This window comes from Trachypithecus francoisi, unplaced genomic scaffold, assembly GCF_009764315.1.
Source record: "Trachypithecus francoisi isolate TF-2019V2 unplaced genomic scaffold, Tfra_2.0 Lachesis_group0, whole genome shotgun sequence".
Classification (NCBI taxonomy): Eukaryota; Metazoa; Chordata; class Mammalia; order Primates; family Cercopithecidae; genus Trachypithecus; species Trachypithecus francoisi.
Window position 1 is genome coordinate 134,762,639 of NW_022681453.1, and position 15,772 is coordinate 134,778,410.

Consider the following 15,772-nt stretch of genomic DNA (forward strand, 5'->3'; position numbering starts at 1 on the left):
ACAGACCCCAGAAATGCAAGCATTCCCTTGAGGGAGACAAGGAAGATGTTAGAGAGTTATGGTTGGGAAGCTTTGTCAGGGAGAAATTAGCATTTCTCATCGGAGACCATGGGAAGGGCACTCCAGAAAAAAGAGCACAGGAAAAAGTATGGCTCAAGACACGGTCTGGAAATACTCACCTGGAGGAACTATGTGTATTTCCTGCTATAGTTTAAAGTATTTGTAATGAAAAATTATATTCTAAACCTAAAGATTGCTAAGCCAATTAGCTTGTATTAAGAGCCTTAGAAATCTACCTAGCTTTTGACCTAGTAGTTAAGCATTTGGGAAATAATGAGAGGCAGATAAAAATCTACAAATGTATAAGCAAAAAGAAAAAAAAAAGGTATTAGAGAAAGGAAGGATTAAAAAGATCAATTAATCTTAAGAGTTTTTCCTTTTTCTTTTCTTTCTAGAGACAAGGTCTCTCTCTGTCACCCAGGCTACAGCATAGTGGTGGAACCATAGCTCACTGCAGCCTCCATCTCCTGGGCTCAAGTGATCCTCCCATCTCAGCCTCCCAAGTAGTAGGACTACAGGTGCATACCACCATGTCTGGTCATTTTTTCCCACCTAGAGATGAGGTTTCACTATGTTGCCCAGGATGGTCTCAAACTCTGGCCTCAAGCAGTCTTCCCATCTTGGCTTCCCAAAGGTTGAGATTACAGGCATGAGCAACTGTGTCTGGCCTCCAAGACTTTTTTGAGGCTTCTGAAAAACCAATGTTGTTTTCACCCTGACATTTAATCATTCCAATATTCCTCTCTGCAGTGGGGCAGGAGGGAGTAGAGCAGTATAACCATCACTTCTTTTGCATTGTTACAGTAGCTGTAACAATTTAACAAAGTATGTATGTAACTGTTTAACTGTTTAACAAAGTAACCGTGGAGAGCAATTTTGCACAGACTATAGAAAAGGCCAATGATAGGTGAGCTGATAGAGCATGCCGTTCAGTCTGCAGCCACTAAGGCTAGTGGAAAATCTTCAGATTTCTTCTTGAAGTGAGAGCATAAAGGAATGGAGGGCATTTGGTTGCCATTTCAGCTGGGAAATTGGACAAGGGGTTCAGTTTTTCAAAAGCCTCTATCCCATAAAGCAAATTTGCATTTCGTATGTCCAGGTTTGAAATACTATGCCTCTCCCCTCCAGCTAGTGACCCTGGAGACATGCACTTCAGGTCAAGTCTCTGTAAAATAGCTTATTCTGGCAACGAGGAAATTGAGCTCACTCTTGAGGTCAGATTATACGAATAACTAATACATGTTTAGAGTTTTATGATTAGGAAATGCTGTCCTGAGAAGCTCATCAATAGGTTTATTAGTTATTAGTATCCTTGTTTTATTGCTTTACTAAAATTACATAGCTGTTGAGGCCTGGGAGTTAAATTCTCTTCACCAGATGCCAAATCCTACGTTTTTCTTACCACATCATGGCGCCACAGGCTAAGGAATATAGTGCAGGGCTCTGAATCTCTCTCCTGTAGAACGGTGCTTCCCAAACCTGGCTACTCGACAAATCTCCCAAGAGGTGTTTGAAATGCAGATTCCTGGGCCTTGCCCCTAGATTCTGACCCAGAGTGTTGTTGGTAAATCTGTGTTTTTAAATAGTTGCCTGGGAATCTAATATACAGTCAGGATTGACAGCTACTGTTTAGTTAAATCAAAGACCAATGCTTAGGGTTTGGTTTATGAAGATGGAAATCAGTGTGTTTTAGATCAGTGGTTTCCTACCTTCTACAACCTACCTTACCTTTAAAGAATCTGTTGAAATCTACGGATCTTTCCCTAAGAAACACACAAACACACACATACACACTTTTATATACAATTCTAGAGGGCTATATTAGTTTCCTGCTTCTGCTATAACAAATGGTCACAAGTATAGTGGCTTAAAACAACAATATTTATTATCTTACAGTTCTGGATGTCAGAAATGGGACAGGGGTCTCACTGGATTAAACTCAAGGTGTTGCCTTTCTGGGGGCTCTAGGAGATAACCCATTTTATTGTCTCTTCCATCTTCTAGAAGCTGCCTGTATTACTTGGCTCGTGGGTCCCTTCTTTCATCTCCAAAGCCAACAATGTGGTATCTCTCTGATCCCACTTCCACTTCACATCTCTTTCTCTGGCTACAGCCAAGGAAAAGTTCTCTGCTTTTAAGGATTGACATAATTAGACTGGGCCCAGCCAGATAATCCTGGAAAATCTTTCCATCTCAAGACCCTTAACCTTAATCACATCGCATCCTTTTTTTGCCATATAAGGTGACGTATTCACAGGTTCCAGGGATTAGGAGGGAGAACATTAGTCTACCAACCACAGGTGATCTTAGGACCTCTGAAGCAACATGGAAAATGAATGAACTCTAGGTTAGGAGCATCTGTTCTAGATTCCATTCATTCTAGATGTTAAATCAGCAAGGAATTCTGTTTGCCTACAAATAGCAGAATCCTTAAAAGCAGTGGCTCTTATAAATTAGGTGTTTACTTTTTCTCTGGTAGTAAGAAGTCCCCAGGAAGGCAGTCCACGTCAGGTGCAGCAGTTCTAGGATGTGACGGCTGAAGTCTCTGCAATGCTCCTGGCCTTTCCTTTGAGGTGGCCCTCAAGGTAGCTGCTGCATCTCCAGCCATGACCTCTGTGCTTCATGCAAGAGGGGCAAGGGCACAGGGCGAAAGCTGTAAGTCAGCTCTGAGTTGGCTCTCCTTTAGGAAACCACCTGAGAAGCCTACCACCCAAATCACATGCTCATATCTCATTGGCCAGACACTGCACATGGCCACTCTGTGTGCAAAAGAGATTGGGAAACATAGTTTTATTTATTTTTAAAGCTAGGCATATTAACACTCCACTGACTGTGGGCTTTGTTAGTAGGGAAAATGGGAAGTATAAATATTGGGAAGATACTAGTGATCTCTACCACAGATGAAACTTCAGCGAGGCACAGTGGCTCATGGCTGTAATCCCTGCACTTTGGGAGGCCAAGGCAGGTGGATCACTCGAGCTCAGGAGTTTGACATCAGCCTGGGCAACATGTCAAAACCTCGTTTCTACCAAAAATACAAAAATTAACCGGGCATGGTGGTATGTGCCTGTGGTCCCAGCTACTTGGGAGGCTGAGGTGGGAGGATTGCTGGAGCCTGGAAGGTTGAGGCTGCAGTGAACTGTGATTGCACCACTGCACTCCAACCTGGGGGACAGGAGCGAGACACTGTCTCAAGAAACAACAACAACAAAACCAAATAAAAACAAAAACCACAAGAAAATCTTGTGTTTTGTGTCCTGCAATGAGAATTGATCATTTTTCACTCTCACACAACCAAAATACAAAGAAAGTTAAAAGTCTCCTTCAAAATCTCCCCCATAGTGCCTTGTTTTCTTACTAACCTTGCTTTTCTTTAAGCAGTTCATTCTTTTTTTTTCATTTTTCTTGAGATGGATTCTCACTCTCTCGCCCAGGCTGGAGTGCAGTGGCATGATCTCGGCTCACTGTAACCTCTGCCTCACAGGTTCAAGCAGTTCTCCTGCCTCAGCCTCCCAAGTAGCTGGGATTACAGGCATGCGCCATCTTGCCCAGCTAATTTTTGTATTTTTAGTAGATATGGGGTTTCACCATGTTGGCCATGGTTGGCCAGGCTGGTCTTGAACTCCTGACCTCAGGTGATCTGCCCGCCTTGGCCTTCCAAAGTGCTGGGATTAAAGGCATGAGCCACCGTGCCTGGCCATTCGTTTTTTTTTTTTTTAAATCAGATGGAGTCTTGCTCAGTCACCCAGGTTGGAGTGCAGTGCAGTGGCACACTCTCAGCTCACTGCAAGCTCCACCTCTCAGGTTCAAGCGATTCTCCTGCCTCTAGCCTCCCAAGTAACTGGAATTACAGGCATGTGCCACCACGCTGGGCTAATTTTTTGCATTTTTAGTAGAAACAAGGTTTCACTATGTTGGCCAGGTGGTCTTGAACTCCTGACCTCAAGTAATCCACCACCTCGGCCTCCCAAAGTGCTATGATTACAGGAGTGAGCCAACACACCCTGCCAGTTCATTCTTTCAACAATGTTTAAGCATCTACCTAAGCCTGGCACTGAGCTGGGCCTTGGGGGCTACAAAGATATCTAAGATTTTTTTTCTCCTTAGAGAGCCGTACCATCTATAGAGAGGGACAGAAAGCCCCCAAAATGATCAACATGTTCTAAGTGTCGAGATAGAGGCCTGTGGACACTCTTTGGCAGCCCAGAGAAGAAAGGATCAGAGGAAATGGCACAGAAAGGGTGAGGCGAGAACTGGACTGGAAGTCTCGGATGGATAGGATTTTGCCAGTTGAAAATCCTAGGTAGACACATTTCAGGAAGAAAGAACAGTGTTGGAGAAGGCACAGACGCGTGTGAAAACCCCTGCTGGACACGTTCAGGGGACAGCTAGAAGTTGTGTGTGGATACATTGTAGGGTTTGTGGGAAGTGAGTCAGGAAAGGGGCATAAAATGGGGCTGGAAACAGATGGAGCCTCCATTTGAAGTTATGCTAAGGAGATCTGGCTCCATCCTATAGGCAGGAGTAGCTGGTGGGGGGCAACAGGAAGTTTTAAACCATTATCCAAACTCTGTTGTAGAATTAAAAAGTGGAAAGAAGAGAACACAGGCAGGGAAACCACAATAGTGTGGTCAGACTTCAACATGATAGCAGTCAATTCAGTAGGAATCTTGAATTTGAGTAGTCAAGTTCATAGAGACAGAAGGTAGAAAGGTGGTTGCCACAGGCTGGTGGTGGGGATGGGGGTAGGGTTAGGGGGAAAGAGGAGTTATTGTTTAGGGTATAAAGTTTGTTTTCCAAGATGAAGAGTTCTGAAGATGGATGGTGGTGATGGTTGCATAACATGCATATACTTAATCCCCCAAACTGCACAGTTAAAAATGGTTGAGATGGTAGACTTTCTCTTAGGCATATTTACAAGTACACACACACACCCTTGAGTGCACGCAGACCCTGCTGGATTCCAACCCACAGAGCTTCTGATTTAGCAGAGCTGAGTGGGACCTGAGGATTTGCATTTTCTGACAAGTTCCTAGATGACGTTGATGCTGCTGGTCCAGAGACCACACTTAGGGAATCACTGGTGTATGAGACCAAGTGACTAGAATATGGAGGGGTGCTCTGCTCGCTTCCACATGGCTACTATTGTTATGAACAACAACAGCGGGCGTTTACTGAGCACTGCTCCTACAGCTTATCTCACAACTGGGTGAAGGAGCAGAGGATGCGCAGGGCTGGAATCTGGAGTCTAAACTCGTCTTTCACTGGGGTTCCTTTGGATCTTACTGGTTGTGAGACAGGGAGGGAAAGAGAGACAAAAGCAGGGAGACAGGCCCACTAGGGCCAGCAGAGCCTGTGGTGGCGGAGGGGAGCAGCTTTATCTCTGGGAACCCGAGCGCCCCGTGCGCGGCGGGGAGGGGGCAGCTCGGGCGCCTCGGCGGGTCCCCGAGGCTGACTCCCGCCCGGGAAGTGCGCGCAGGGCTCGCAGCCCGCAGGGGGCGCTGCCGCGCCGTCCAGGCGTTGTCGCCCGGGCCGCCCACCCCGCGGGCGCGCCCCTCCGCAGTCCAGCGCCGCCCGGCCCGGGACCCGCTCGCGCAGACTTCTTGGGCGGACTGAGGACGCCCACCGCTCGGGGCCGTCTCTGTGCTCGCCTTCAGCGCCCGGTCAGCCCGCCGTCCGCGCCCCGGTGCCGGGCCCGACGCCCGCATCCCGCCCGTGTCCAGGCGCAGAGCTCCCGCCCCGGGGAGCTACCCGGCCGTCGGCTGACCCCGCGGCCCGCGCGCTCGGCGTCCTGCTCGCCGGGCAGAGGGGAAGGCGGCGGCGGCCGGCTAGGGATGGGCGGCCCGGCTGCGCCGAGGGGCGCCGGGGGGCTCCGCGCGCTGCTGCTGGCGCTGGTGGTCTCGGGGATCCCCGCGGGCGCCTACAACCTCGACCCACAGCGCCCCGTGCACTTCCAGGGCCCCGCCGACTCGTTCTTCGGCTACGCGGTTCTGGAGCATTTCCACGACAACACGCGCTGGTGAGTGCCCGCCCAGCTCCGCGACCCTGGCCCGCGCGGCCACCGCCCCGGTCCCCAGGCCAGCGCCGCCGCCGCCTTTCCGGCCTCTTCCATGCCGCCGTCCCGAGGAGGCGATTTAAATGTCTCTGTTGCGCGCGGCTCGGCCGCCGGGGGGACGGCGGGAGAAGGGAGGACGCCGTCCGGGGCCCTCTGAGGTCGGGGTCGGCGCCTGGAGGCGGACTGGGGCGTCCGGGCCCCTCCCTGGGGTCCCAGCCCGGCGCGTGCGGGGAGAGCCGCTAGAGTTGTCTCCTCCGCCGCCCAGCCAGACTCGGCTTCGCTCTCTGGATCGCAAAGTAACTTGGCTCCTCTGCCTCCGCGTGGCCGCCGCGGGCCGGGTGAGCTTCCTGAACCTCGCAGGGCCTGGAGGAGTTGGGGCACTGGAGCTGCACCCCTCCCCGATTTTGGAGAACCCCTGAGGAAGTAGTATGGCTTCTACAGCGCCGCTGCGCGGGGTGGGGCTCCCCAGGGACAGGGTGTCTGAGATCCCTTAGGGCGCACTGGAGCCCAGAGCCCCCCTTCCCGCCCCTGCAAGACCCTGGGTGGAAGTGGAGCGGAGAAGCTCCTGGGATATAGGGAAGAGGAGGGTGAGGGAGCACCTACGAGTGACACCGCCAGTGGGTCAGGTAGGTGTTTCTTGCGGCAGCCTGAGTCTCATCTCATATGGGCCATTCGACCTGGAGACCTTCACCAGAAGCCTTAAGAGAGAGACGTGTTTCTATAGAGGCCAAGGGGTCCAGCTGTCTCCTGAGTTCGAAGAGGTGGGCCTGAAGAATGGGGCGGCCCTCCCCCATGAAGCACCATGAACTGTGTGGTACAGACCTTGTGCCCAACCCCAGCAGAGAAGCACTAAGGGGAGGTTGGTGCCCTCATTGGCCACTTCCTCTGGACCCGAGGGAATGAACAGCCACATAGTGATCACTTCTTGATAGGAGAGAGAGTTAGGCTGCAGGAAGTTCCCCCGTTCGAGGTCATGCCTCAGTGGGGGCCCAGGTGACAGCCAGGCCGGGGTTGATTTTATTGTGTAGTCACCAGTCTGAGCGTCCTTAGGGGTGGCAGGCAGGGAGGTCGAGGTCACTGTTGCTGGTGCATGTAGTTATGCAGGAGAGTCACTGCTCTGTATTGGACAGAGACTGATGGAAAAGGGTGATTTGTGGATCGCAGTACTCAAGCATTCCCGGAAAAGGGGACTCCGAGACCAGCCCACTAAGAATAATGTTGTTCAGGAGATCAGCCTCCAAGAGAACCAGATTTCAAAGCCCTCACATAGCTCTCGCCCAGCTCCACATCCCCCTCTCTCACTCCAGTTGCTGGGTTTAAGATCGCGTGTCTGTTCTTACACTTGTCAAATTCCCCTTTTAAAGCAGAGCAGGCTGAACATTTTTCTGTGTCCTGCAGACTCAGGGTCTGAGGTTGAAGAACACATCCCAGATCCCCACACTAGGCACCAAGCACATGGGAAGCACTGTCAAAAATGGGAGGACAGGGGGCTGCTGAGAAAGGGCCAGCAGCTGAGCAGGCAGCCAAGCCAGCCAGAGCATTGTGTGTGATCTGCACGCTGAGGCTGGCTCAAGTGCCTCGGAGCTCTTTGACAGCTAGAGGGAGAGAGGCCAAGCCACTGTCACTGTGGATTTGCATGGGCCACAGGTCAAAGCCACCCTACCTGGGAAAGGAATGGGTAGAGATGAGAGCAGATCTGACAGAGAAAAGGTGTTCAGCCTACTTTGATTTAAAAAGGGGATGAAGAAAAGCTGTTGTGAGCAGATTTGGCCAGTGTAGGAAAAGACAGTCTGGCCTTCAACTTGGTAACCAGGGTAAATGGTAGGGAGGGGATGTGGAGCTGGGCAATAATGCTGTGCATATCCTTGTTGCCAGTTGAGATGTGGGACTGGTATTTCAGGGGTCCATGGGAACCCATGTAGCTGGGCTGCTGGGCTCAAAAGTGCCCTCTCTTGTTGTGGTACAAGCTGGCTGCTTTTTTGTACTGGAGTGCTTGTTCCTGTAGCTGTTCAGGCACCAACTTTACTGAAATCTTTTAAAAATAATGCTTCGTTTTACTCCCCCACCCACCACATTGACTTACTTTTTTCTTAGATTTTGTTCTTCCCTTGATTTCTGTTCTCATGCTGTTGTTTTCAAGTATTTTCCTCCCCATCCTTTTTTTCTCTTTCCCTTTTCCCCAATATTCTTTGTCTTAGACCTTGAATGTATTTTTTGCTGTATGTGTGCTCGAATGTATTTTTTACCCAGGCTTGGTAAACTATGGCCTTTGAAGTAAGTGACTTCCAGCATCTTCTTTCTCCTTTTTCTTTCCTCTAGAGGCCAGACTTATTGCGCAAGGCTGCTGAAACTTAACCCAAAGGGTTCTTGCTTGCATAGACCCCTATTAATGCCCTGTTCCCAATTTTATAATTTTGTGTTAATTTTCTTAAAGTTAGTCACCCTAAATTTATAAGATCAGGTCCTGTGAATTCTGGATCTGTCCTCAGTCTGTACCTTAACTTCAACTCTGGGGTTGGTTGATTGACTTGGTGACTGGTTATTGGTTGCTTACTACTAAGAAGTACCTGAGCCCTGAATCTTCTAGCCCTGCTTGAGGGACATGTCAGTCATTTTCAATTATTTGTGATTGCAAACAGCAGCAGGGGTAAACAACCTTTAACGAAACCCTTGAGGACAATCTTAATTATTTCCTTTGAATAAATTCCTGGACTTAGAATTGGTGGGTCAGAGAGGATGGAAGCTTCAGGGCATTCTTTATGTATTACCAAAGTGCCAGTGAGGTGTGTGTACTTTAGAAAAATACATTAATTTATTCAGACACTGGAGGCTTGGAGTAGTTTTGCAAAGGGCTGCTCTAGTGCAGTGAACGAGTATAGAACCTACATGGGGGTGACTTAAAAGGATCACAAATACTCATCAAAATGAGTGAGGAAAGTAAAATATAGACATGAAAGGGAAAAGTAGTATAGCAAAACTTTGAAAGGAAAAGAAGACGTGTTAATTAAGCCTTGTATCTTATGTCTCTCTTCTCAAAGAAATTATTCTTTGTTACTTAATTCAATATTTTGCAGTCTAAGATGTTTGCTTCCGGCTAATTAACCACCTGTTTTACAGGTGAAAAAATGTGTTGTCTCTAGGGAAATGGAGGGAGAAGAATGTGCTGCAAGTGATAGGGGGAGAGCCCAGACCCCAAAGTCAGCATGGACTCTGCAGGCAGCAGAGCAGAGCGTTCCTATGTTGAGGGACCCGCGGGTGTACATCTTAAAGCATGTGAATGTGCTCTATTGGTGGAACTAGCACTTCTCTAATCCCATAACTGAGCATTTCTCTCAATTATTTTGTAGACCAAAATTGTCACTAATTGGATCCTAGATCCCTGTATAAGTGTGGGGGTGATCTTGCTTTTCCCAGCCCTGGTGATTGAACCCAGCTCTGTAGCCATATCACACTGAGCACAGAGCCCCAGACCCAGCTTCTTTCAGTATACCTGCTTGAGTGGTCCTGCTGTCACTGTGCTCTGGGCAGTGAGAACTGTCCCCATGGCTATATGGACTAGAATATCCCGGACAGTGTTCCAGGTGACGTTTGTATCAGTTGGGATACAAACACGCAAGTTACTCAATTTTCTTTTTTTCTAATAACACCCAGAGTGTGTCTGCCGGTCCAGAGCCAGCTTCCTCTCCTATAGCTCCCACTGCCTGAGTCTTCTGGCATCCTTTGAACAACAACAGTAAGTGCCAGGGAACATGGACAAAGCCGATTTCTGTCCCCTTCCTTTAGACATGGACCAGTTCCTCAGCTGCAGGGCTGACAACTGTAACACCCTGTGATATAAATAAATGCGGCCTGGCTGGCGTGCAGCCTCCAGAGCGGACGTCTTTCACACTCCGCCCCGTCCCCTCCTCCTTCTCTGCCCCAGACGCCCCGGAGTCCAAAGTGGTTGGGTGCACTGGCTTCCTTTCTGGAGACGTGCTTCCTGCTCCCTCTCCTGGGACGCATCAAGACGGCTGTGCTTAGGAGTGCTCGGAAATGGAAGATGTGCTGGGCTTTTTGCTTTGTTAAGGTTATCAGAGTGTTGTTCAGTGAGGAATAGGAGGCAATTCCAAGCCAAGGAGAACATAACATCCTCAATTTGCGTGAAGGTTGAGAATTAAAAGAATAAGCTAGACAGTTCTGGTGAGCTGTCTGATGTAGTCACCACTAGCCAGATATATTGCTATGTAAATTAACTAAAAATAAAATTTAAAATTCAGCTTCTCAGTTGCACTTGCCACATTTCAAGTACTCAATAGCCACATGGGGCTAGTAGCTACTGTATTGGACACAACACAGAGAAAACATTTTCATCATCATGGAAAGTTCTACGGGGCAGTGTGGGTTTAGAGCAATGATGTAAGTCTTAAAGGGCTAGACAAGGATCAAAAGGAGAGGTAAGAAAGAAAAAGAAAAAAAGCAACCCATAGCATATGTGAGTACTAAAACTGAAACAGGTGCTTACATCTAACTAAAAATTATTGCCTGCTGAAGAGGTTGAATTGTCTTTCCACTCATAAAACACCGCAGGGCCTGATCTGTGTTTAAGGCTGGGGGTTCAAGAATGAAAACTTTTTGCTCACAATCTGACAGGTAGGTGAGAAAATTGTGGGGTTCTAGTTGTGTGTCTCAAATGAAATTTAAGATATAGGCTCTGATAGGGGAGAGGCTCGCCCTCAGGCAGGCATGGGTTATTCAGAGGGGCAGAAGAGAAACTCCTGTGCAGGGAAAACATTTAGAAGGGGAGCTCTGGGATCATAGGCCCTGCTGCCCCCGGCCCTGCCAGTCTTGCTGAGGAAACACCCAGAAATGGTGGTGGGAGCCCTGCCTTCTCATAACCTTAGTGGTGAGCATCTTTGCAGAGTTCCTCTGTCCTGTGCCAGACTCTAGGGGAAGGTGTAGGTCCGCTTCCTTGTTGGAATTTTTCTGGGGAAATGGCATTTTCAGACCTTGTTCCTGGTCCTCACTCACCCTGCAGAGCCTGCTTTCTCAAGCTCTCAAGAAGGGACAGCACATATATGAGGCCTGAGTTCCAAGGGGATGCAAAAAGCATCTTCTCGGGGTTTCTGGGAAATTTCTCTGAAGATCTGGAGAAGCTGGCAAGGGTGCTGTTTTCTGAGCTAGTGCTGAATGCTGGCTGGGGGCAGAGGCAGCTATCTTACCCAGTGGAGAACCTTCCAGGGCAAGAAGACAGTCTTGTCTCAACCTGTCATTAATGGCCCTGAGTGTGAGAGTGTGAAGGGCCGGGCCCCAGCCAGCTCTGATTCCCTGGTGACACGCTGCTGTTCAGGAAATGGTCTCCTGATAACTTCTATTGTGATTTGTCCAGGGAAAATGTTGTTTTTACATTTGTTAAAAGCAGCCATGGTGTTCTCTGAAATTCCTTGCTTTCAAAGGCTTGCACGTAATTTTAACAACCAAAATGAGTTTCGTCAGATAGTATCTGCTGGGTATCTACCAGAGATCAGATGCTTTCACAGGCATAGTCTTTGTGACATCCTAGTGAGTGGTTTCCAGTTTGCTATTTGGGGAACTGAGGCTTACAGAGTTACAGGCCTTGTTCAAGGCCCACCCCAGCCTGAGAGATCAATGCACATTCACTGGGGGCTTGTGTCATTTTGCATCCTCTAGGAAGCAGATGCTAGGACAGAGATAGGAGTGTGGGAGAATTGTTGGGGCTGGGTAGTGCCTGTGAAATAGAAATGGGGCAGTTGCAGGCGAGGTGGCGGGCGCCTGTAGTCCCAGCTACTCGGGAGGCTGAGGCAGGAGAATGGCGTAAACCCGGGAGGCGGAGCTTGCAGTGAACTGAGATCCGGCCACTGCACTCCAGCCTGGGCGACAGAGCCAGACTCTGTCTCAAAAAAAAAAAAGAAATGGGGCAGTTGGATGGGGGCAGAGAGAGCCTCTGACTCTGTGCAGATCTGATTAAAGTCTCAGTCAACTCAACAGGGACCACTGGGCAGAAATGGCTGTCCTCTGCCAGGGTCAGGCATTGGCTGGAGCTGTGTGGAAAGAGCACAGCCTCAGCTGGAATCCTGCAGCAGATCCCAGGAAAGCTGCAGCTGGAGGCTGTCACTGATGGTCCCCCTTGCAGCTGAACAGCATGAAGTGACCCACGCCTCGGTTGATGCCCTGGAGCCCGCCACGCATGAATCACTGTGTTGGGAGGGTGTGAGGTGTGCTCCTTGGCCTGTAGTGTGGCTGGGAGTCTCTGTCTTTGTTCATACCTCTGTAATCAGTGTGTGGAGTGTTAGGATTGACAGTAGAGCCATTGGAACTGGCCCAGAAACAGAATCCCGAGCAATCTTGCCACCAGCTGACTACTTCTTTCTGATGTCGGAGGAGTCACAGGTGATGGATTTCAGAAGAAAGGAGCTCTGCTTTACACTGAGCCACTGAGTTCTCTGAACTGCAAATCCTTTTAGCCAAGTGGATTTGGTGATCAACCAAAGCAGAATAAAAGGTTTTATCCCAACCTTCCTTTTTGCCAGAGGGAGTCCTAGGAAGCCAATGTAAGTCCAAGACTGGGAAAAATCTACAGTCTTTGAAACCACAGGCTCACTTGGTCCATCAGTGTCTGCTCTGAGCAAAAAGGACTTCTGTGTTGAGTTTAAATTAGCAACGGAAGCGACAATACCACCACCAGCAGCAACAGTGTATCTTTGAATATTTAGTAGATGTCAAGTGCTATCTACATAGGTACTCATATTAGCTTATTTAATACTCCCAACAGTCCTTTCAGCTGATAGCCATTTGGGCTGCCATAACACACTGTTATAGGTTGAGTTGCTCATAAATGACAGAATTTATTTCTCGCAGATCTAGGGCCTTGGAAGTCCAAGATCAAGGCCCTAGCAGATTTGCTATCTGGTGAGTGCCTGTTTCTTGGTTCATAGACAGTGGTGTCCTCACTCTAAGCTCACACGATGAAAGGGGTGAGGGAACTCTCTGGGGCCACATTTATAAGGGCACTAATTCATTCACAGGTTATATCCTCATGACATAATCACCTCCCAAGGTCCCCACCTCCAAATAACATTACCCTGGGGTGAAGATTTCAACATATACGTTTTGAGGGAACATAAGCATTCAGTCTGTAGCAGCTGGCTATCATTTTATCCCCATTCATGGAGGGGAAGCTGAGGCACAGAGGCATTATTGCCCAAGTTACATGGCTAATGAGTTGTCGAGCACAGGCCTGTGCCTTTGTCCACCCAGGCTGACTGCCTCTCAGGAAGTCAAGAATCTGAGTTTGGGAGGAAGTCCCCAACTCAGGGAGCTCAAACATCTGTCTTGTGAATTTCTGTTCTGCCTGCTTTCCTGGAAAAGTTATTGAATTGCAATAGTAGTAGCTTCTCTGCAGCTCCCTTTGGGGATGCTTATTCATGACCCACTGGCTACTCTTGGGGGGATGCAAGGGTTCTGTTTTCTGGAGGTGTTTGATCACTGAGTGAACAGGGACCCAGTGATTCTGCCAGGGACATTTGAAGGGCCTCCACTCACACCAAGTCTGTCTAACATTAAGACAGAAGTGTCCTAGGAAAGATGGAGTACTCTGCAGTATTCCATGTATCCCCCTAACCTCCTGGGGCTGCTTTGTTACTATCTCCCCATCCACTCTGAGTTCTACTGGCTCCCACCACTTGTTTAGGAAGCTCTGAATTGGGGAAGGTAGCCATGGTGGCCAGTGTTTCAGAATCACTCCTGGGTTTGTAACTTTATTAAAGAAACCCACACAGAGTCAAACTTGCTGCACCAGTGGCCAACAATATGTGAGAGGATGATTTGTATCCCCAAATATTTGAACATTTAATAAAAGGCATGAACGGGTACAAAAAATTAGAAAGAATGAGTAAGAATGAGTAAGAACTAGTATTTGATAGCACAACAAGATGACTACAGTCAACAATAATTTGACTGTACATTTAAAAATAACTAAAAGAGTATAATTGGATCACTTGTAACATAAAGGATAAATGCATCAGGTGATGGATACCCCATTTACCCTGCTGTGGTTATTACGTATTACATGCCTGTAACAAAATATCTCATGTACCTCATAAATATGTACTTACTATGGGCCCAAATCTTTTTATTTTTATTTTTTGATGGAGTCTTCACTCTGTCACCCAGGCTAGAGTGCAGTGGCACGATCTTGGCTCACTGCAAGCTCCGCCTCCCGGGTTCACGCCATTCTCCTGCCTCAGCCTCCTGCGTAGCTGGGACTGCAGGCACCTGCCATCATGTCCGGCTAGTTTTTTTTTTGTATTTTTAGTAGAGATGGGGTTTCGCTGTGTTAACCAGGATGGTCTCGATCTCCTGACCTTGTGATCCATCCGCTTCGGCCTCCCAAAGTGCTAGGATTACAGGCATGAGCCGTGCCCAACCTATGTGCCCAAATTTTCTTAAAAAATAAAAAAGTATGAAACAAATTTCCTTCGTCTTAGCTGATCTCTTGGTGTGTTAAGGTCACCTTGGAGATGCCCTTTCCTACCCCATCCTATCTAGTGTCAAAGTGCTGTGATATATGCGGACCCCAGAGTAAACTTGGTGTTGTGCGGTACACACCAGTAGGCAGCACTGCAGAGGGTCTTGGCACGTCTTTTGCACCAGGATGGGTCCTAGAGGGTGGATGTTCCAGATAAAGCTGAGTGGTGTTCTTCCTGTCTCTACCTTCATTGAGTCCCCGGTTCCACAGCAACAACCAGATCCACGATTTTTGTGCCATAAAAGGGGACACCGCTGAGATGCACAAGTGCCTGGTGGCCAAGAGAGTGGGCTCCAGCATTAGCCCTGCCCCCAGCCTCCCTTACTCGGCCCTCTGCTTAGGAGCTGTGTGATCCTGGCCAATTACTTCAGCTGTCTGAACCTACTTCAGCTGTCTGAACCTCAGTTTCCTTTTCTGCAAAGAGTAATAAGGGTACATCCCTCATTAGGTTGGTGGGGGCATTAAATGAGATGATATCTGCAAAGCCCAGAGCACAACACAGCATACAGTAAGCCCTTGATAGATGCCAGTAGTTATTTCTCTTGTTACTTGATCTGATTTATGAAACTAATGGTCTTTTTCATCCTGACTTGAGATGCTGAGTTTTCTTTCAGTGTTTTTGTTGATTCATTCATTTATTCACCAAACTTTGAGTGTTGACACTCAACACTGAAATGAATGAGATATTCTAACATAGACACACTCTTCATTATGTGTGGCCTCTAACATTTTCATTATGCTCTATGTAAATCTGCATTTTTGTGCTTTCATTTACACCCTGTCTGCTTCCAAAAAGGATCTGAGATGGCTACTTTAAATGGAGATCTTTGGGATTGTAAATTCTAGAATTTTGCCTGCCTCTTTCTTCTCTGTGCTCTTGGAAAGCCAAGGAGCAGATGGGAGGCCACCCTTGTTATGGGGAGCTCCAGCTCCCACCCCAGGCTCCAGATAAGTCTAGGAGGTAGGTGTACAGTTCCAAGGTGGGGTACTTTTTTAAAAAATGTAAATGTATTGCCATATTTCTCTTGAAAAAAATTATCACAAGAAACCAACAAGAAGATATCAAGGCTTTTTCTTAGATCTGCCAGGAGTCTGTAATTTACCCCTTGGACTTTAGTGTTCACTTGATGCTT

At 48.2% G+C, this 15,772-nt stretch overlaps 1 protein-coding gene across 3 annotated transcripts in view; it reads left to right on the forward strand.

Moving 5' to 3' along the window:
- The first annotated feature begins 5,589 nt into the window (after positions 1-5,589).
- The window catches only part of ITGA9 (integrin subunit alpha 9), a 422,798-nt gene continuing 412,615 nt past the window's right edge, over positions 5,590-15,772 (forward strand). The window contains exon 1 of one of the 3 annotated variants that reach the window (XM_033212029.1): positions 5,590-6,079. In XM_033212029.1, coding sequence (XP_033067920.1) covers positions 5,895-6,079 — 185 coding nt within the window. In that variant the 5' untranslated portion in view covers positions 5,590-5,894. The remainder of the gene's footprint in view (positions 6,080-15,772) is intronic. The other 2 variants (XM_033212028.1, XM_033212027.1) reach the window with 2 other exon arrangements.